Source organism: Leucopleurus acutus (assembly GCF_964270905.1).
Source record: "Leucopleurus acutus genome assembly, chromosome: 3".
NCBI classification, from domain to species: Eukaryota; Metazoa; Chordata; class Mammalia; order Artiodactyla; family Delphinidae; genus Leucopleurus; species Leucopleurus acutus.
The window spans coordinates 75,133,058-75,155,326 of record NC_139145.1 but is presented as its reverse complement, the minus strand read 5'-3'; the positions used below and the strand labels follow the sequence as shown (position 1 = coordinate 75,155,326).

Below are 22,269 nucleotides of genomic sequence, written 5' to 3'. Positions count from 1 at the left end.
GTTCTCAGTCACACTAGTCTCATTTCAAGTGCTCGGCCACCGGCTACTCTACTGGACGCTACTGATATAGAACATTTCCATCATGTCAGGAAGTTCTATGGGACAGCCTAGAGATCTAAGAGACACGTCTCTCTTCCACCAATACTCAATCTTGCCCTCTGTGTATAATCCAAGCCCAAAGACTGGTCCCCAAGCTCTCCCACTTCCTAAAGGAGATTTTAAAACTGGTAACGACAACAGAAATCGTTTGGCCTAGTCCTGCTAAGAAAGGGACGTGGCAATGAAAGTCCAAGATTCTTCCACAAAAGTCAGTACAGCAAGTGGGCGGTGAAAAGGTGGCCGCGACCCAGACGTGGAGGTGGAAGGAGAGGCAAACGGGCGGGGCTGAACGCCGCGCGCGCCGGGCGGGCGCAGTCTCGAGGCCGGGGGCGGGGCCGCGCGCGGCGGGCCGGGGAGGAGGGGGAGCATAGCGGCCCGCGCGCCAGCCTAGCCGTGCGTGCTCACGTGACAGGTCCGCGAGGTCCCGCTCGCGCAGTAGTCTGGGCGAGCGAAGATGGCGGCCGAGAGGGAGCCTCCTCCGCTGGGGGTCGGGAAACCCACCGACTTTGAGGAACTGGAGGACGGAGAGGACCTGTTCACCAGCACTGTCTCCACCTTAGAGGTGAGACCGCGTCGCCGTGGGTGCTGCGCTCCGTCGCTGCCGCGCGTCTCACCTTTCGGTGCCTTTGCCGTGCCCCGACTTGTCCCTCCCCACCCCCTGGGATTTGCAAGGACCTGGTTGGGGCGACACCTGTGACGCGGGCCCCACCTCGGGGACCTGTCATTGGGCTGGAGTTGGCCTGGGCGGCTAGGCCTGCTTAAGAGAGCAAACTGCGGGCCGGGGGGCCGACCTGAACCCCTGAGGGGCCGGGACCGGACAGAGCATCGCAGTGCCCTTTCCCCGTTCAGCTGGCCCTCGTCAGTGTCACTTGCACCTCTTCTTCCAGTGCAGAGAAGGTTTTGCCCTGGGTCCCCGCAAACCTCACCGCGCTGCCGGGCGACCTCCGCAGCCCCTTTTAAGAGGTGCTTGCTTTTCCCTTCCCAAGGAAGGGTGTGCCTCCGAAAGGGGAGAGCAGTGAAGAGAGTGCTCAGTGGCCGAGGCGCTGGAGGGAGCGTGTGGATGCACTTTTCCCGGTCCTGGCCCTTCATGGACTGCTAGTTCCCCTTGAGGGAGGTACCTGTTTTGGACTGTTAAATAGGTAAATGCATTTGATCGGTCTTGCTTGTCTTCTTTAGTTCTTAAGCTTTTTAAGGAACATAGTGTTGATAAAATACACAGTTGAAGGGAGGGAATAGTTCAGGAAACTGCTGGGCGGTGGGGGAGGTTTTTTTTTTTTAAGTTACCAGGGGAGAAATAAAAACAGATCCTCACTCCTTTTTCCTCTTTTCTCGCATGATCAGCGATCTCTGAAGCTAAGTCTTCCTGTTTTTGTCAAAGGAAACGCCCTCTGAACTTAACTGTATTGGGTCTCCTGTATCCAGTTCATATTTGAATTGCTTTGCCTTTGATGAGCAAACACACACCTCATAGCCCAACTTTAAGTGTGTGTATGTGTATTAAAATATAAGCAAATTTCCCAGAGAATTGTTTATCTTGGGCTGTACTTCTTTATAAACTGCTTTTTAGTAAGCTTTCCTAGCTTGTTGAACTCTGCAGCAAATCAGTTGGAAATTACTGTAAAATATCCATTATTTGACATTCACTTAGCTGAAACTGGAACTTCCGGCACCCGTTTTCGGTACTGACCACATTCTGCTAATTGTATATGCAGGTTCCTGCCCAAACCCCACCTGTCCTCAGGATTATATGCTTCTTGGGCCTAGGGATAGTGCCTTGATCATCTTTGTTTCCTCACAAAATCTTGACCATTGATTGTATTTAGCAAATGTTTGCTGAATTAATTGTCAAAACCAGCATCCCCTAAGAATTAGTAAAAATTATCTTGCACAACAAATTACATTTTGGGGCCAATATCCTTGTAGTCCTTTATGTATACTCTACAGCTACCTTAACACGTATTGAAAGTTAGTGTCTATGCATGATCCTAAGACCTGTATTCCTTGTGAGAGCTACAAAGGTTTTCCACCAGCAAGGATCAGAATAAACTTAATTAACATAGTTTAAACTAGAATATTGTGAACACTAAGCATTCTGTTTAATTGAAGTCTTTTAAAGTTGAGTAAAAGGAACTATAACTTACATTTCCCATTTGGATGGGACTTTTTAATAAGGTATTTGACTTTTCAGTAGAAGTCTACAGAATTTTGAGTATGAATAAATTTATTTTGGTTACTGCATTATGAAAACTTTTTAAAAAGTTGGTTTTGATTGTTCATCTAAACCCCTTATTTCATGAGACTCATTCAGGGTATTAATTTTAAGGTAGTATAACTGTTGAGACTTAAAAATTCAGAAATTTTTTTTTGCTTTTCAAACTATTTGGGGAAGGATATATAGCAGCATGTATTAGTATACCAAAGCTGCTCTAAAGGAATGTTTTTTCAGTATGCCCCTTTTCTTTTCAATAGTGCTTCTCAAACTTCAGTGTGTAGGGGAAACCATAGGATTCTTGTTTAAAATGCAGATGCCTTTGCCTCACTAGAATCTGCATGTTTTATAAGTGTTCTAGATCATTATTTTTCAAACATTATATATAAGTTATGCAGAGATCTTGTTAAAGCAAATTCTGATTCTGTAGGTCTGGGATAAGCCAAATTCTGCATTTTTAACAAACTCCTCATGACATTGCTTCTAGGCCCAAGGACAACAATGAGTTGCAAAGCCCCAGGTGATTCTGATACAGGTCATCTGCTTTGAATAGTTCTTACCTAAGCCGTAAACTGTAAGAAAGGCATAAAAATTAATGTCTTTCTATTTAAAAAAAAAGTAAGTCAGAGTTTTAAAAATATTATGCATGTAGAAACTTTTTCATTTGAGGGCATTTGGAGGAAAAAAATCAGTTGAAATCCATATAAGTGAAAATCAAATTATACACAGCTTCCATGTCATAATTGTTAAGCTTGTAATGACTATACAACTTAGTGTATATGTATGCTATGAGTATGTTTTTATCCCAATATTAAACTTTCCTTTCAAAATTAAGAACAGTCACATAAAGCTATGTTCAGTAGCTAAAGCATATTTAAAACCCCTACTGTATGTTTCTGTTGTGACTATGAAACAGAGTGGAGAAGGGCTGGCATGGGGGCAGGGAAGGGACTGAAAAGGGAAAATATCTGGCAAAAGCTTGTTCTTCTTTGTACCTGAGAGGCTTTACATTGTTTAGGAATACCACTTTTACTGCCTTTTTTTTTTTTTTTTAATGATATAGTCCTAAGCTTAAAAGGTGCTTGCCCTAAGGCAGCATGAAGTAGTAAGACAACACCTTAAAAAGGTCAGGAAATTTATATTACATGCCTGTTCTTTTTTTTCTCTTTATTGGATTATAGTTGATTTACAGTGTTGTGTTAGTTTTACCTGTTCTTTTTTTAAACAGCTTTATTGAGTTATAATTCATGTACCATATAACTCACGCATTTAATATGTACAATTTTATGGGTTTTAGTATATTCACAGATACTACAACATTTTCATCACCTCAGAAAGAAACCTCGTACCCTCTCACCCCCGTCCCCATTCCCTAAACTCCTCTGCTCCCAACCTTAGGCAATTACTAATTCACTTTCTGTCTCTATAGACATCCCTATTCTAGACTTTATATGAATGAAATCATGTAACATGTGGTCTTTTGTGACTGACTTCTTTCACTTGGCATAATGTTTTCAAAGTCTATACTTAATTCTTTTTTATGCCTGAATAATAATCCATTGTATGGCTATACCACATTTTGTTTATCCATTTTGTCATTCATTGGACATTTGCATTGTTTCCCCATTTTGACTATTATAAATAATGCTGCAATAAACATTTGTGTACAAGTGGAATTGCTGGGTTATATGGTGACTCTACATTTAATCATTTGAAGAATTGCTGGAGTGGTTTCCCAAAATGGCCACACCATTTTACATTCCCACCAGCCATGTATGAGGGAACCAGTTTTTCCACATCCTCACCAACACTTGTTATTATTCGACTTTTTTATTCTATCCATCATAATGCATGTGAAATGGTTTCTAAGTGTGGTTTTGATTATATTTTCTTGAAGACATCTTTGCATATGCTTGTTGGCCGTTTGTACATCTTTGGAGAAATGTCTGTTCAGAGCCTTTGCTCATTTTTCAGTTGGGTTATCTTTTTATTTTTTATTTTTATAAATTTATTTATTTATTTTACTTTTGGCTGCATTGGGTCTTCGTTGCTGTGTGCAGGCTTTCTCTAGTTGCAGCGAGCAGGGGCTACTCTTCGTTGCAGGACACAGGCTTCTCATTGCGGTGGCTTGTTGCGAAGCATGGGCTCTAGGTGCACAGGCTTCAGTAGTTGTGGCGTGCGGGCTCAGTAGTTGTGGCGCAAGGGCTTAGTTGCTCTGTGGCATGTGGGATCTTCCCGGACCAGGGCTCGAACCGGTGTCCCCTGCATAGGCAGGTGGATTCTTAACCACTGCGCCACCAGGGAAGCCCTGTCTTTTTATTTATAAGAATTTTTTTGTATATCGTAGATACAAGTTCTTTACCAGATACGTGATTTACAAAAATTTTTTTCCCACTCTGTAGATTGTCTTTTCATGTTCTTGACAGTGTTCTCTGAAGCACAAATTTTTAAAAAATTTGATGAAGTCCAGTTTATCTGTTTTTTATTTTGTTGGTCGTGCTTTCAACATCATATATAAGAATCCCCTACCCAATCCAAGGTCATGAAGATTTATATCTGTTTTTTTTTAATTTATTAATTCATTCATATTAACAATAATCAACCTATTACGTGTCAGCATAAATCACATTTTTAACAGAAAATATATTTTCCAAAACAAGAGAAAATATGTGAGGAGTGGCATTGTTTTACATTAAGTTCTTTTTACATAAATTTACGTCACATTTTTTATTCAAAACGAAAGTCACAAAAATTATAATCATCCTCATCAGTTCACTCAGTCCCATGTAGTTAATTTTTTTTCATCTTGATCTTTTGTTAGCACTTTTATGAATTCATCAGTTTTCCATTAGAGTTCTGAAAATGCTTATTCATTCAGTTCAGCAGTATAGTCAGTTACCAGAAACCTGTACTTGTCAGAGTCTTTTCCATGAATTCCATGAATATCTGTTTTCTTCTAAGAGTTTTATAGTTTTGGCTCTTACATTTAGGGGTTTGATTCGTTTTGAGTTAACTTTTGTATATGGTATGAGGTAAAGTCCAACTTCATTGTTTTGCATGTGGCAATCTAGATGTCACAGCACCATTTGATGAGAAGACTTTCTCCATTGAATGGTCTTGGCATCCTTTCTGAAAATTGGTTGACTGTAGATGTTTACACCTGGTTCTTGTACTAACCTCAAATCTTAAGGTCAGCTGAAGTTAAGTTGAGAACCACAGTTTCCCCAACACTGTCACATGATAGTTTATAGTGCATTTCAAATGAAATTTCCAGATGGGAGGTTCACAGGTCTTAGAATTCCTTTCCCACCATGTAACCCTATGCCATAATTGCTCAGAAGATACTGTACTTAGTTGACTTCAGTAAATACTTGAGTATTTACTCTCTACCATACTTTTTAGATGATAACAGGAGTGCAGATACTAGCAAGATAATGCAAATCTTTGAGGACAGAAAATCTCCAGTGGAGAAGAAAGATATACAGAAAGCTCTGATACAGATAGACTGTGACTATATGATCTGAAAACACTGAAAGTACCAGTGAAATGGGAGCGATACTAACTCCTATCAGCGTTCCTGACACATAGTAGATGAACAGTAAGTGTTTCTGTTGGCTAGGAAAAGCCATTGAGATGGTAATATTTAAGAGAGACTTTGAAGGGTGGAATGAAATTTCAGTGTGGGAGAATGGCACATGTCACTTAAGGTTCAGTCCATATTTTAGGGAACCATAAATAATTCTGAGTGGCTGAATATAGGATGTTACAGGTTAATGTGGTGAGATCGTGAACAGCTTTGAAATTTGTTTTGTAGGCACGTGAGAGCTCTGTAAGATTTTCAGGGCAGTAACATGATCACCTAGGAAGCTTAATGTGCTAGTGGTCTGAGGGATAAATTTGAGTGCGAGGTATCATTGGTAGGTTGATGAGCCAGAGGTTATTTTAAATCTGAGGTTAAAAGCCTCAAGAAGAAAAGTGCAAATAATAAAGGAGAGAAAGAAGTTGATGCAATAGCATATTAAAAGATAGACGTCTTAAGACTTACAATGTCTAGGGGAAGGAATTATAAGTTTATTTCATTTGGGAATAAGTTACACCAATGCAGATACTATCAGACAGCTAGAAATACTGGGTGGCTAGAGATACAGATTCAATACAATTTATTGAATGGTGACACTAAACCAAACTAGTTTAGTAGAAATCTAGTCCTTGCCCTTACGGAGTATATGAACCAACAGGAGTCAACATGATAAACACACCTGTGTGAACAAGCATCTGCAATACCAGGTGATATATGTGTAATTGAAATATGCACATGGTACAGAAATAGTATAGAAAACTGGAGTGACTTAATTGCATAGAGATGATCTTTGAAACCCTGAAAAGTGGGTGACATTATCAAGAGAGCAAGTAGAGTAAGACTAAAGAGTCTTTTGATAAAGAACTGAAGTTAGTATCTATTGTTCTAACACAACAGGTAGTAACAGCATATATCTTGTTTTCCTAATTCTGTCTTCTTTGGGTTGGCATCCAACTTTAAATGTTTTAATTTTTTTGAAAATTTCATTATGAATTACCTATGTTTAAGAGGAAAGACATTTCGTGACCAGGTATTTAAAGGCAACAGCGTGGAAAATACTAGAAAGAGATTTATGACGAGGTATAACTCTAATTGACTACTTTCCCTGGAAGCCATTAAATATAAGGGTTTTGGAATGAACTATTTTTAGTGCCTGTAAAAAATGTTATTCTATGTAGTTGCTTGAGGCAGAGGTGCTCAGTTTTCAGTTTTTTCTTAAAAAGTATTTTATTTTATTTTATTTTATTTTTTTGCCATGCTGCACGGCTTGTGGGGTCTTAGTTTCCTGACCGGGGATTGAACCCAGGCCCTCAGTGGTGAAAGCTCAGAGTCCTAACCACTGAACTGCCAGGGAACTCCCCAGATTTGTCCTCAATGTTACTTTTCAAATGCCCACTTTCCTATAAAATTGAACTCTGGTGTTTTTTTCCTGTGATGATAGTTTTTAGTTGTGATAAAATTTACCTCAGTAAAGTTCACTACCACCTCAATCAAGATATAGGACACTTCCATCACCTCCTAAAAATTCTCTCATGTAGTTAACGCCTCCCACTCCCAGCCTCTGGCACCCACTGATCTGTTTTTTGCCTATAGTTTTGTCTTTTCCAGAATTTCATATAAATGGACTCATATAAATGGAATTATATTTTTTATAAATAAAACAGTATGAAATTTCCTGAATGTAGCTTCTTTAACTTAACCTAAAGTATCTAATATTTATTGATGTTGTTGCATGTATCGGTAATTCATTCCTTTTTGTTGCTGAATTTAGTATTCCATTGTATTGTGTATCACAGTTGTTTGTTGTTGAATGTTTATGTTGTTTACAGTTTTGGGCATTAATGACTAGAAACGACATAAACATCTTATGTACAGATTTTTTTTTTTTTTTTTTTGTGTTACGTGGGCCTCTCACTGTTGTGGCCTCTCCCGTTGCGGAGCACAGGCTCCAGACGCGCAGGCTCAGCGGCCATGGCTCACGGGCCCAGCCACTCCGCGGCATGTGGGATCTTCCCAGACCGGGGCACGAACCCGTGTCCCGTACATCGGCAGGCTGACTCTCAACCACTGCGCCACCAGGGAAGCCCTACATACAGATTTTTGTATGAATTATTTTCATTTCCTTTGGGAAAATACTTAGAAGTAGGATTGCTGGTTGTGTGGTAAATACATGTTTAACTTTCTAAGAGACTGCCAAACTTTTTGCCAGAAAGGTTCAAGGGAGATAAAGCATAGGGAGATGAAGTTAATTACTTTTAGTCTTGCAAGTTAATGGCTCTAGTAATGATATAACTCAAGTTATAATAATAACTAGTAATATAACCCAAGACCATGTCCATTAGGACAGTGTTCTCCAAGTCTGAGAATTGATAATATATGGTTTCATTAAAATGAAAGCATGATGTTTCAAGACAAAAGTATGTTATGGTGTTTCTTCCCATCATAAAAGTTATTTTAATATTGAAGTTTTAGGGACTTTCCTGGTGGCACAGTGGTTAAGAATCTGCCTACCAATGCAGGGGACACAGGTTCGAGCCCTGGTCCAGGAAGATCCCACATGCCATGGAGCAACTAAGCCCACACACCACAACTACTGAACCTGCACTCTAGAGCCTGCAAGACACAACTGCTGAGCTGGCATGCCACAACTGCTGAAGCTGCACGCCTAGAGCCTGTGCTCCGCAACAAGAGAAGCCACCGCAATGGGAAGCCCACGCACTGCAACGAAGGGTAGCCCCCACTCACCATAACTAGAGAAAGCCTGCCTGCGACAACAAGGACCCATTGCAGCCAAAAATAAAATAAATAAATACATTTCTTTAAAAATATATATTGACACTTTATTCCTATTCAAAGAGTCACACTTTGTATGTATTATTGAGTGTTTGAATCCTGAAGGCTAGTCTGAAGGAAACTAAGTGCCTCTGGATTTGCCTGTTTTAGTCTCTGGTCAGGTTTTCATTCATTTTATCTCTGAAATATAAAAAAATTGTAAAAGATTCTAAGAAAGAAAGAGAAAGAAGAAAAAGATAACTGCCAGACTGTTTTCTTCCATGATGGAGAATTCAGTTGTTCCACATCCTTGTCAGCACTTGTTAGTGTCAGTTTTATTTCAGGCAGTGGCACGCTTGGGGCTGGCTTATACTGGCTTGAAAGAACTATGTTTAAATTTTCAGGAATTTTGTAAACTGTTTAGTAAACAGCCATTGTTAAAAATTAAATTATATAAACATAAATAAATTATATTAAAAAACAAAGGTAATAAATATATAAAACTTGTCGCTTCCTAATTACTATGTTTTACTAGTTTCTGTATTATGTCTGTTGTATCCATATGGTGGAAAGTAACATATCTTCCTAGCTCCACATTCAGTCGGGAGAAATCAGCCACAGAGGGTATGCTTATGCCACAGAAATAAGCAAAAGCTAAAATTCAGGGTCTTCTCTCCCAAAGACCTGATTGCTAAACATATACCAGCATACCAGTGATTTTTAGCCAGTCTAAAAGGTATGTAGTGTTATCTAATTGTGGTTTTAATATACATTCCTTAATGGTTAATGAAGGTGTGTATCTTTTCACATACGTGTTCACTATCTGAAAATTGTCTTCTTTGGTGAAGTGTTCTTTTGTATCTTTTAGCCATTTTAAAATGGGTTTCCTTATTGAGTTTTGAGAATTCTTCATGTATTCTGAATACACATCCTTTGCCAGATGTGTGTTTTGAAGATATTTTTTCCCAATCTGTGCCTTGTTTTATCCTTTTTTAATTGATAGTACTTGATATGTTACATATGAAATCCTTGGCTAACATTAACACAAGGTCACAAAGGTTTTGCTTATGTTTTTTCTATAAGTTTTATAGTTTTAGCTTTTATATTTGGACTTCAGATTGATTTTGAGTTAATTTTCTTATGAGTTGAGGTTCATTTTTTTTTTTTTTTTTTTTTTTTTTTGCGGTACATGGGCCTCTCACTGTTGTGTCTTCTCCCGTTGCGGAGCACAGGCTCTGGACACGCAGGCTCAGCGGCCATGGCTCACGGATCTAGCCGCTCCACAGCATGTGGGTTTTCCTGGACTGGGGCACGAACCCATGTCCCCCGCATCGGCAGGCAGACTCTCAATCACTGTGCCACCAGGGAAGCCTGAGGTTCATGTTTTTGAATATAAATATCTTGTTGTTCAACCACCATTTACTGAAAGATAATCATTTTACAGTTTGTTTTATGGCTCAGAATATGGTCTTCTGTGGTAAATATTATGTGTGCACTTGAAAAGAATGTATTTAGCCTGATATTGGGTGGAATGTTCTATAAATATTGTTAGTTGATAGTATTTTTCAGTACATGCCACAAACATCAGTGAATTTCAGATGTTTTATATTAAGTTAGAGAAGCTAGACTTTAAAAGTTTCTTCATTGGGTTGTCTTTGCATCTTTGTCAAAAATCAGTAGAGCATATATATTTCTGGACTCTATATTTCATTGATCTTTTGACTATCTTTTTGCCAGTTCTATGCTGTCTTGATTACCTTGATTAACTGAGTCTTGAAATCAGGTAGTGTGAATCCAGTGACTTCGTTCTTTTCAAAATAGTTTTGGCTATTCTAGTTCTTTTGCCTATCCATATAATTTTAGAATCTATTTATTGATTTCTATCAAAAATTCCTGCTGAGATTTTAATTGAGATTGTAATGAATCCATTAACTAGTTTGGGGGAGAATTAACATATTAACAATATTGAGCCTTTAAGCCATAAGTATACTATTTCTCTTTTTTTTTTTTCTTTTAGGTCTGTCTTGATCTTTTTCATCAGTGTTCATAGTTCTCAGCATACAGATCTAGTACATATTTTATTAGTTTTACCTATTTTATAGTTTTTTGGTGCCCTTATATCTTTCACATTTGCTCATTGGTGGCATATTTACCCTGCTTTCTGCAACTGTTGCTAAACATTCTAGTTCTAGTAGGTTTTTTTGTAGAACCTTTGGGATTTTCTATGTAAACAGTCATGTCTCTGATTAGAGTTTTATTTCTTTCCAATCTGTATGTCTTTCTTTTTCTTGTCTTAATGCACTAGTTAGAACCAATATTGTAATACTGAACAGAAATGGTGAGAGTGGGTATCTTTTCCCCTTTCGTGCTAATAGGAGGAAAATATTCATTTTTTTCTCCCTTAAATATTTTTTTTTTTGGTAGATGACCTTTATTGGGTTAAAGAAGTTTCCTTCTATTTCTAGTTTTCTGACTTTTGTATTTCTGAATGATGTTGATGTTGGTGAATGAGTTTTCTGCATCTAATAAGATGTTCATATAATTCTCTTTAGTTTATTGATAAACTGGATTATATTGATTGATTATCAAATGTTGACTAAACCTTGAATTCCTGGCATAAACCCCACACAATCATAATGTGTTTATACTTTTTATATATTGCTACATTCAGTTTGCTAGTGTTTTTCTGTTATTGTGTCTGTGTTTGTGAGAGATATTTGTGTGTCATTTTCTTATACTCGTTATGTCTGATTTTGGTATCAGAAATGCTTACCTCATTAAATGAGTTGGAGAGTGTTTCCTCCTCTTCTATATTCTTGAAGAGGTTGTGTGGAATTACTCATATGTCTGCCTTAAGTGTTGACAGAACTTGCTAGTAAAATCATCTGAACATGTTTTGTTTGCTGGACGATTTTTAACTTCAAATTCAGTGTATCTGATAGATACAGAAGTATTTCTTCTTGTTGAACTTTGGTGGTATGTGACTTTCGAGGAATTTGTCTGTTCAGTGTAAGCTGTGAAATTCATGGGCATAGGCTTTTCATAATACTCCATTATCCTATTACCGTATCTGTGTAGTCTGGGTAATGCCCCTCCTTTTTCATTGCTTATATTGGTAATTTATGTCATCTCTTTGTTTGCTTATTTATTCATTCATTTTAATCATGCTAAAGGTTTGTCATTTTATTGGAATCTTCCCAAAGAATCCGTTTTTGGTCTCTTGGTTTCTTGTTTATTTTTTGTTTTGTTTTTTAGTTTCATTAATTTCTTTCTGCTTGCTGTCTGTTTAGTTTGCTCTTCTGTTTTGTCAAGCTTTGATCATTGGTTTAAGACTTTTTTTTTTTGAGTGCTAGTATTTAGCTATGTATTTCGCTGTAAGCACCGCTTTAGCTGCATCCCACAAATTTTGATACTGTGTTTTTGTTTTTATTCAATTTAAACTATTTTCTAGTCACAAGTTTCCCTTGTGATTTCCTGTTTGACTTATAGGTTATTTAGAATGTGCTAATTTCCAAAATTTGAGGATTTTCCAGATAGTTTTCTGTTGCTGATACAGGTTTATTTTATTAGTGTCAGAGAATGTTTTATGACTCCAGTTCTTTTACATTTGTTAAGGTTTGTCTGATGGACCAGAATGTGATCTGTTATGATGAACAGTTTGTGTACACTTGAAAAACATGTATATAGTCTAATGTTATTGTTGAAGTGTTCTCTAAATGTTAAGTCAAGTTGATTGATAGTATTTTCCAGGTCTTCTCTATCTTCCCTTATTATCTATTTATTGTATCAATTACTGTAATTTAGTATTATTATAATTTCTTGGTAAATTGATCCTTTTATCACATGATACCCCTCTTAATTGCTGATAATACTCCTTATTCTTAAGTTTATTTTATCTGATGTTAATGTAACACTCCAGCTCTTCTTTGGTAGCATGACATGTTTTTTCCATTCTTTTACTTTTAACTTACCTATGTCTTTAAAGTAGGGTTTTATAGGCAGCATATTGTTGTGCATTGTTATTTTTGTACACAATATGGTCACTTCTGTCTTTTAATTGGGGTGTTGAGAATATTTACATTTAATGTGATTATTGGTGTGATTGCATTAGATCTAGCATTTTATTTGATTACTGTTTTTCTCTTCTGTTTTTCCCTCTGAAAACAGAGGGAAATATATACCTAAACATTTACAGTCCAATTAGAGTTAATATTGTACTTTGACAAACAAAATTCAGAGCCTTACAACCATATAGGTCCATTTATCTTCCTTCTTTCATGTTGTATTTCTCATGTGTATTACATTTCCATTCATTGAAAACTTTACCATTGTTATAATTTTTGCTCTCATAGTTACATACATTTTAAATAACTTTTAAGAAAAGAAAAATGGTCTATTTTATTTCCACAGTTACCATTTCTTTGGTTCTTTTTTTTTTAAACATTTTTATTTATGTATTTATTTGCCTGCATAGGGTCTTAGTTGCGTCATGTGGGCTCTTTGTTGTGGCATGCGAGCTTCTCTCTAGATGCAATGTGTGAGCTCCAGAGCGTGTGGGTTCAGTAATTGTAGCACGTAGGCTCTGTAGTTGTGGTACGTAGGCTCCAGAGCACAGGCTCAGTTGTTGTGGCATGCTGGCTCTCTAGTTGTGGTGCATGGGCTCCAGAGCCTGGGCTCAGTAGTTGCAGCACATGGACTCTCTAGTTGTGGCACGTGGGGTCTAGAGCGCCTAGGTTTAGTTGCCCCACAGCATGTGGGATCTTAGTTCTCTGACCAGGGATTGAACCCACGTCCCCTGCATTGAAAGGTGGATTCTTAACCACGGGACCACCAGGGAAGTCCCACATTGCAGCCATTTTTAATAATGAGGCTGCATCTAGTTTTCTCTGAAGTTGTCCTGTTTGGAGTTTTCATTTTTTTGGATCTGTAAATTAATGTCTTCGCCAAATTTGGAGAGTTTTTAGGCATCATTTCTTTAAATATTGTTTTGCATTGCTCTTTTTCTAGGACTTCAGTAACATGAATGTTAGACCTTTTTATACTGTTTCACAGATCCTTGGGGTTCTGTTCATTTTCTTCATTTCTTTTTTCCTCTCTATTACTCAGATTGGAGATTTCCTAATGATTTATCTTCAAGGTCACTAATTTTTTCTTTCAAGAACTGTAAAGGGTAAACTTTACCCTCCTGGTAAGGTAACAGATTAACTTGTTTTATGGTTGCTGGAAGTTGACGTGGTAAAGGACTTTCTTACTCAAAGCATAGCAAGTATTGGGTTAGCCAAAAAGTGCCTTCGGTTTTTAAGTAAAAATAAAAGACACACTTTTCATTTTCACCAAGAACTTCATTGAGCAACGTATTCACCCTTTTGTTCCACTACCTTCTGCCATTTTCTAGGCAACTTCATAATTCCATCTTCCCAAAACTTTTTGTCTTTTTGAGCAAAGAATTGTTCTAGATGCTCTTTTTTTTTTTTTTTTTTTTTGTGGTACGCGGGCATCTCACTGTTGTGGCCTCTCCTGTTGCGGAGCACAGACTCCGGACACACAGGCTCAGCGGCCATGGCTCATGGGCCCAGCCGCTCCATGGCATATGGGATCTTCCCAGACCGGGGCACGAACCCATGTGCCCTGCATTGGCAGGCGGACTCTCAACCACTGCGCCACCAGGGAAGCCCTGCCTATTTTTTACTTTTAGATCATTGTTTCTGTATTCTATCCAGAGCTTTTAGTGTTAATCAGTGGGAGAAAGAGGATTAGGTGGGCTTCTTTAGTCTTCGTTGCAATCCAAAGCACTAATTGTTTTGTTTTGTTTTTGTTTTTTTGTGAAGAGGTATTAGCAACCTTGAAACTTTTAATAAAAATAATCTCTAGAAAACTACTAAATGATGATATAGGGGAAGAAAAGAATATATATTTATTAAAAACACTGATGTCTCCTTATTGCCTGTCTCAGACAACTATAATTCTGATCACCCAGAAGCTGTTACTGTACCCTTCCACCATCACTTTCTTGTTTGATGGACCACTCTCTCCTTACTCCTTTCCATCCAGTGGAGAACAACTCTTCCTGAACTCACTAGGAAACTGAAGGAGACATGGAGAGGCAGGGGCAGAGATAAGCGAGTCCTGAGAGCCTTTAATGAGTGAGTGCTCCATGACTGCTCTGTGAGCAGTGGAGCAGGGCACTCCATGCTGCTGATGGATGGGCACCAATAGAAAGTGCATGCCTCATAGTCTCCCCACAGTGGGGTGACTGCTGCCACCACAGCCATTACTGGTGTTGCTCACCCGTCCACACCATTCCCATCTTGTTCTCCACTCTCAGGCACTGAACTATGATATAAAAGAGTCCTTTTTCTTACATCAACATGCCAGTTTTTCATTCTCTGACTTTGATGTCAGAGAAAAATGAATACCCAAGATATTAGAGTAGTATAAACATTCAGTTATGATAAGAATACATTATAGGTTGTTAATAGTCTACATGTATTATAACTATGGACTGCATTACAATTTTTACTTTGAATAGACGTATCTATTTTAGAGAATTGAAGAGGGAAAACGTAGTTTCTTTTTGTTATTCAGATATTTAGCATTTCTGTTGCTTTTCCTTCATTCATTGTTTCCTCTTGTATCATTTTTCTTAAGCGTAAAGAATTTCCTTTACTGTTTTTTTTAGACCTGGTTTATTGATGGAGAATTATCTTATTTGTGCTTCATCTGAAAACTGTTTTACCTTTATTCCTGAAGGGTATTTTTGCTGTTTATAGATTTGTGGGTAGACAGTTCTTTCTTCCATCACTTTGAAAGTATTCTTAGACTGTTTTCTTAGTCTTTGTGATTTCTGATGAGAAATCTATGGTCATTTTAATTGGTGTCCCCCTGTAAAAATGGGTTTTTTCTCTCACTACTTTCATTTGTTTCTCTAATACTTTTATTTTTAGCTGTGTGATGATGTGTGTAAACATAGTTTTCTCTGGTTTTATCCTCTTTGAGGTTTGCTCCTATAAATTTATGTCCTTCAACTTCAGGAATTTTCAACCATTTCTTCTGTAAATATTTGTGCAAAAAGGAACTTCAGTGACATGAGTGTTAGACTTTTTGATATTATCTTACAGACTCCTGAGGCCTTGTTCATTTTTTTTTAATATTTACTTTTTAATTTATTTGGCTGCATCGGGTCTTAGTTGCGGCATGCAGGATCTTTTGTTGTGGTGCACGGGCTCAGTAGTTGCGGCACAAGGGCTCTCTACTTGTGGCACACAGGCTCTAGAGCACGTGGGCTTAGTTGCCCTGCAGCATGTGGGGTCTTAGTTCCCCAACCAGGGATCGAACCCATGTCCCCTGCATTGGAAGGCGGATTCTTAACCACTGGACCACCAGGGAAGTCCCCCTTGTTCATTTTATTCAACTTTTGTTTCACTGTTATTCAGATTGGATACTTTATGTGGATTTATTTTCAAGTTCACTGACACTTTTTTCTGTCATCTTCAGTCTTTTATTGAACCCATTATGCGAACTTTGTGTGTGTGTGTGTGTGTGTGTGTGTGTGTGTGTGGGGTACGTGGACCTCTCACCGCTGCGTCCCCTCCCATTGCGGAGCACAGGCTCGGGACACACAGGCTCAGCGGCCATGGCTCACGGGCCCAGCCGCTCCACGGCATGTGGCATCCTCCCAGACCGGGGCACAAACCCATGTCCCCCGCATCGGCAGGCGGACTCTCAACCACTGCGCCACCAGGGAGACTGAACTTTTTACTTTAGATAATTTTTTTCAGTTCTGAAATTTTCCTTTTTTTTTTTTTTTGGTAGTTTCTGTTTCTTTGCTGTGAACATCTTTCTTTTCATTCACTTCATATGTATTTACCTTTATCTCATGGAGCATAATTGGAAAAGCTTATAAATGTTTGATTAATACTTCGAACATCTGAGCTGTTTTGGAGTTGGGATCTGTTGATTGTCTTTTCTCTTGAGATTTGGTCACAGGTTCATTACACAGGCATTAAATTATAGCAGTGAGTTGAGACTATTTTTAAAGTTGCATTTAGTTTTTACAAATTTTGGTGTTTTGCTTTTTCAAAGTTATTATCAAGCAAGGTTAAGAAATGCAAAAAGAAATCGAATTAGGTGATTTTAGATTTAGAAATTGTGAAATAGTAAAATGTGTAGGTAAAAAAAAAGACTGTTATAGCAATTCTGATATACTTCTCATTAAATAGACAAAAAAATGGTACTCAAGGAAATTTATGTAACCATAGACAAGTTAGTGTGCAGGCAGAACTACAATCCAGAGCTTTGATCTCCAGGAAATTTTGGTATTCAAAAATAAAATCTTTGTTCAAAATGAAGTTGAGGGTACAGGTATATTATATGTAGGTCCTTAATGCCTGTATCTTATTCAAAACAAGTACAGTTCTCCCTCAGCATCCACAGGGGATTGGTTCCAGGACATCCCACAGATACCAAAAATCCCTTTTATGGAAGTCTCTTATATAAAATGCCATAGTATTTGCATATAATCTATATACAATCTCTCCCATATATTTAAAATCATTTCTAGATTATTTATAATACCTATGTCAATGTAAATGTTTGTAAATAGTTGTAAGTACAAGGTAAATGCTGTGTAAGTGGTTGCTGGTGTGTGGCAAATTCCAGTTTTGCTTTTTGGAACTTTCTGGAATTTACTTTTTTAATATTTTCAATCTTCAGTTGGTTGAATCTGTTGGAACCCCAGAAACAGAGGGCCAACTGCTGAAAACATTTATTTTTAATGAGTAGTGTCAGGAAACCGGGTCACATGTGTAACTATTTCTCTTATATAATGGCATATTAAAAGCATCTTTCTATGTCAGTAAATGCCACTCTGCTACTACATTGTTTGAAAAATAGACTACTTTTTAGAGCAGTTTTAAGTTCACAGCAAAATTGAATGGAAGGTATAGAGATTTCCCATATAATGCCCCTACACATGCATTTTCCTTCATTATCAACATCCTCCACCATAGTGATACTTTTGCTACAATTGGTGAAACCAGTTTGACACATCATAATCACCCAAGATCCATAGTTTACATTAAGGTTCACTTAGTATTGTACATTCTCTGGGTTTGGATGAACGTATAATGATATGTGTTCACTGTTACAATATCATACAGAGTAGTTTCACTGTCCTAAAAATCCTCTCTGCTCTGCCTGTTCATCCCTTCCTTCCCCCAACCCACTGATCTTTTTACTATCTCCATAGTTTTGCCTTTTCCACAGTGTCATATAGTTGTAATTATACAGTAGGCTTTTTCAGACTGGCTTCTTTCACTTAGTAATATTTAAGTTTCTTCTGTATTTTTTCATGGTTAGAAAGCTCATTTCCTTTTAGTTTGAATAATATTCCATTGTCTGGATGTACTGTAGTTTATTTACCCATTCACCTACTGAAGAACATCTTCATTGCTTCCAAGTTTTTGCAATTATGAATAAAGCTGTTGTAAACATTATGTGCATGTTTTTGTATGGGCATAAGTTTTCAGTTCCTCTGGGTGAATACTAAAGTTCACGGTTGCTGGAATGTATGATAAGAGTATGCTCATCTTATAAAAATACTGCCAAATTGTCTTCCATAGTGGCTGTACCACTTTGCATTCCCACCAGCAGTGAATGAGAGTTCCTGTTGCCCCACATCCTCATCAGCATTTGGTGTTGTCAGTGTTCCAAATTTTGACTACTTTAATAGGTATATAGAATGTACCACTATGAGGTATAACGGTGTCTCATTGTTGTTTTAATTTGCATTTCTCTAATGATAATATGATGTGGGGCATGTTTTCATATGCTTATTTGCCATGCGTTTATCTTTGGTGAAGTATCTTGAAGGTTTTTGTCCTGTTTTTAAACCGAGTTGTTCATTTTCTAATTGTTTAATTTTAAGAGTGCTTTGTATATTTTGGATCACAGTGCTTTATCAGCTGTGTGTTTTGCAGATATTTTCTCCCAGTCTACAGCTTGTTTTTCCATTTTCTTGACACTATCTTTTGCAGAGCAGAAGTTTTCATTTTAATTTTAGTGGAGTCTGTCTTATCAAGTCTTTCTTTCATGGATTGTGCCTCTGTTGTATCTAAAAACTCATTATGAAACCCAAGGTCATCTGGATTTTCTCCTATGTTATCTTCTAGAAACTTCATACTTTTGTGCTTTACGTTTAGGTCTGTGATCCATTCTGAGTTGATTTTTGTGAAGGGTGTAAGGTCTGTGTCTAGATTCTTTTTTCACATGTAGATTTCCAGTTGTTCCAACACTATTTGTTGAAGAGACTAAGTTTTCTCCATTGTATTGCCTTTGATCATTTGTCAAAAAATCAACTGGCCATATTATGTGGATCTATATCTGGGCTCTCTATTCTGTCCCATTAATCTGTTCTTTCACCAGTACCACACTGTGTTGATTATTGTAGCCTATGGTAAGTCTTGAAGTCAGGTAGCTTCAGTCCTCCCATTTTGTTCTTCTCCTTCAGTAATGTCTCTTCTGGGTTTTTTGCTTCTCCGTGTAAACTTTAGCATCATTTTATCGATAGTCACAAAATAACTTGCCGGGATTTTGATTGGTATTGCATTGAATCTGTGGATCAAGTCAGGAAGAACTGACATCTTGACAATATTGAATCTTCCTATTCATGAATACAGAATATCTCTTCATTTATTTAGTTCTTTAATTTTGTTCATTAGAGTTTTTCTCATATGGATATTGTATTGATACATATTTTGTTAGATTTATTAGTTTTAGTTTTTAGTTTTTCTCATATGGATATTGTATTGATACATATTTTGTTAGATTTATTCCTAAGTATTTAGTTGTTTTGGGTGCTGATGTAAATTTTTTTTTTTAATTTCAAATTCTGTTTGTTTGTTGCTGGTATATAGAAGTGATTAACTTTTGTATGTTAACCTGTATCCTACAGCTTTGCTATAATTGCTTATTAGTTCTGGGAGCCTTTTTTGTCAGTTCTTCTGGATTTTCTACTTAGAGGATCATGTCATCTGTGAAGACAGTTTTATTTCTTCCCAATCTATATACCTTTTATTTCCTTGTTTTGTCTTACTGCTTTAGCTTGGACTTGCAATATGATGTTGAAAAGCAGTAGTGACAGGGGGGATCCTTGCCTTGTTCCTGATCTTAGTGAGATAGCTCTGAGTTTCTCATTAAGTGTGATGTTAGCTCTAGGTTTTTTGTAGCTATTTCTCAAATTGAGGAGGTTCCCCTGTATTCCTAGTTTACTGAGAGCTTTTATCATGAATGGGTGTTGGAGCCACTCTGCTACATTTTTAGGTAGCTGTGCTTTAGGGTATTTCAAACCTTTCAGTATTATAGACAATCTGGTTGATAAACTTGTGGCCAATTCTTACACATATTTGTAATTATTTTCTTAGAATTCAGTTAACAGATAGTCATTGAGTGTTTGCGGCCAGGAACCTGATAAAAAGTAATAAGCAAAATAAGACATTCTTCTTTCCTTATAGAATTTGTAGTCTATAAACAGATAATAATTATAATATAGTGTGGTAAGAGAAATTATGGCAAAAGAAATAGATATGCTGTGGAAGCATATATATCACTCACCTAACCAGACTCAGCTAGAGATGAGATTGAGGTGGTCAGGAACATCTTCTAGACGAAGCTTATAATAAAAGCTTATTTGTTTCCAAATTTCTTCAAGAAAAAATGCTAAGGTAAATAGAGGCATACCTTTGTGAGAGTTTAAGCATGAGCTCCTGAGAGAAAAAACACCGCTTTTTAAAATTTTCCCATAAGGAATTTAAACTGTTTTTGAAAGCTCTTAAGAAATGTCCTCGTGCTGAAGAGGATAGTTTACTCAGAAAGCTGATCAGAAAATCTTATGAATTAGGAGTGGCCTTAAAAGATTATTCATCCTTGGGGACTCCCCTGGCGGCGCAATGGATAAGACTCCACACTCCCAGTGCAGGGCTCCAGATTTGATCCCTGGTCAGGGAACTAGATCCCACAGGCATGCTGCAACTAAGACCTGGTGCAATCAAATAAATAAGTAAATATTAAAAAAAAATGAAGAAGAAGAGACATGTCTCAGTGTTCCCTGGACAGTGTTTAAAAAAGAAAAATTATTCATCCTACAAAAAATTTACTAATCTTAAAACAAAGTTGATAATTTACCCTTACTAAAATTAAGAACTTCTATTCATCAATACCTACCATTAAGTAAGTGGAAAGGCATTAAGTACGGACTGGGAGAAAAATATTTGTGATACATATCTCACAAAGAACTTGTATCTAGAACATGTAAAGAATTACAAATCAATAGGAACAATAGAAAAAAATAGGGAAAATATTTGAAGAGACCCTTCCCGAAAGAAGATATCCAAATGTCTGTTAATCATATGAAAAATTGCTCAGCATCATTATTCATCTGGGAAATGCAAATTCAAACCACAAAAGATACACTCTACACCCTCCATAATCGCTAAAACGAAAAAGATGGAATATAGTAAAGTGTTAACAAGGGTATGGAGCAACTGAAATTTTCATATATTACCGGTGGGAGTATAAATTAAATAACCACTTTAGAAGAATGTTTAGTGATATCTTCTAAAGAACATTCACCTACCCTATGATCCGGGTATTTCACTCCTAGGTACATACCAAACAGACATTTGTTCACTGTTTGCTAAAAGATATATGTACTAGAAAGTTTATACAGTGCTATTGGTAGTGGTATAAAACTGATAATGAAATTTGAAAACCCAAATGCCCATCAACAGTAGAATGGATCAATTGTGATGTATTTACACAGTGAAATATTTACAGAAACGAAAATGAGTGTCCTATTATTACATACAGTAATATAGAAGAATCTCGTATATATAACATTAAGATAAAAAACCAAATACACAACAATATATTTTGTATGATTCCAGTTCCATGAAGAGTGAAAACAGGAAAAACAAATCCATGTTGGTAGAAGCCTGGGTGGAGAGAGGGTAAAGAATGGGAGGGAGCATGAGTGGAGCTTCTAGAGTTGATGATAATGTTCTCTTTCTTAATCTGGGTGCTGATTACACAGGGATGTTGGGTTTGTAAAAATATCTAGCTGTGCACTTTTGACGTATTCAACTTCCTTTTTGTTATTTTTTTTTAAAAAATAGTATTGGTTTTAACTATGACTATAAGAAAACTGTGATAAAACTAAAAGCTTTACAATCTTCATTCCATTTTGCTGACCTTTGTACTTTAAAAAGTACAAAAATAGTCCCTTAGCTTAGTTGAAATGTAAATATTTGAGGGAGGGCATATTTTTAGTTTGAAACTATAGAAATTTTAGAATAATTGTAGTCTCAATTCAACTACTGTTAAAGCTTCCTCTTACAGTAAAGTAAGTAGTTGGAACTTCTTACTCATGCAACATGTTTTCAAGATATGATATTTATTATTATGTCATAATATTATATACTATGTAAATCATTAAAATTTGTTTTTGTTAATTATAAGTCAACATGGCAAATTAGTGTATCTAACTGGGTGACTAGAGAAGATTTTATTTTTAAATCTTAAGTGACTTCTTGTTAAGAAAGGAGAAAATGAGTAA

At 37.0% G+C, this 22,269-nt stretch overlaps 1 protein-coding gene across 1 annotated transcript in view; it reads left to right on the top strand.

The window, feature by feature from the left end:
- The first annotated feature begins 547 nt into the window (after nt 1–547).
- Nucleotides 548–22,269, top strand: part of SNX2 (sorting nexin 2) — a 53,042-nt gene continuing 31,320 nt past the window's right edge. Inside the window, exon 1 of the mRNA XM_082835502.1 lies at nt 548–661. Coding sequence (XP_082691628.1) covers nt 554–661 — 108 coding nt within the window. The 5' untranslated portion in view covers nt 548–553. The remainder of the gene's footprint in view (nt 662–22,269) is intronic.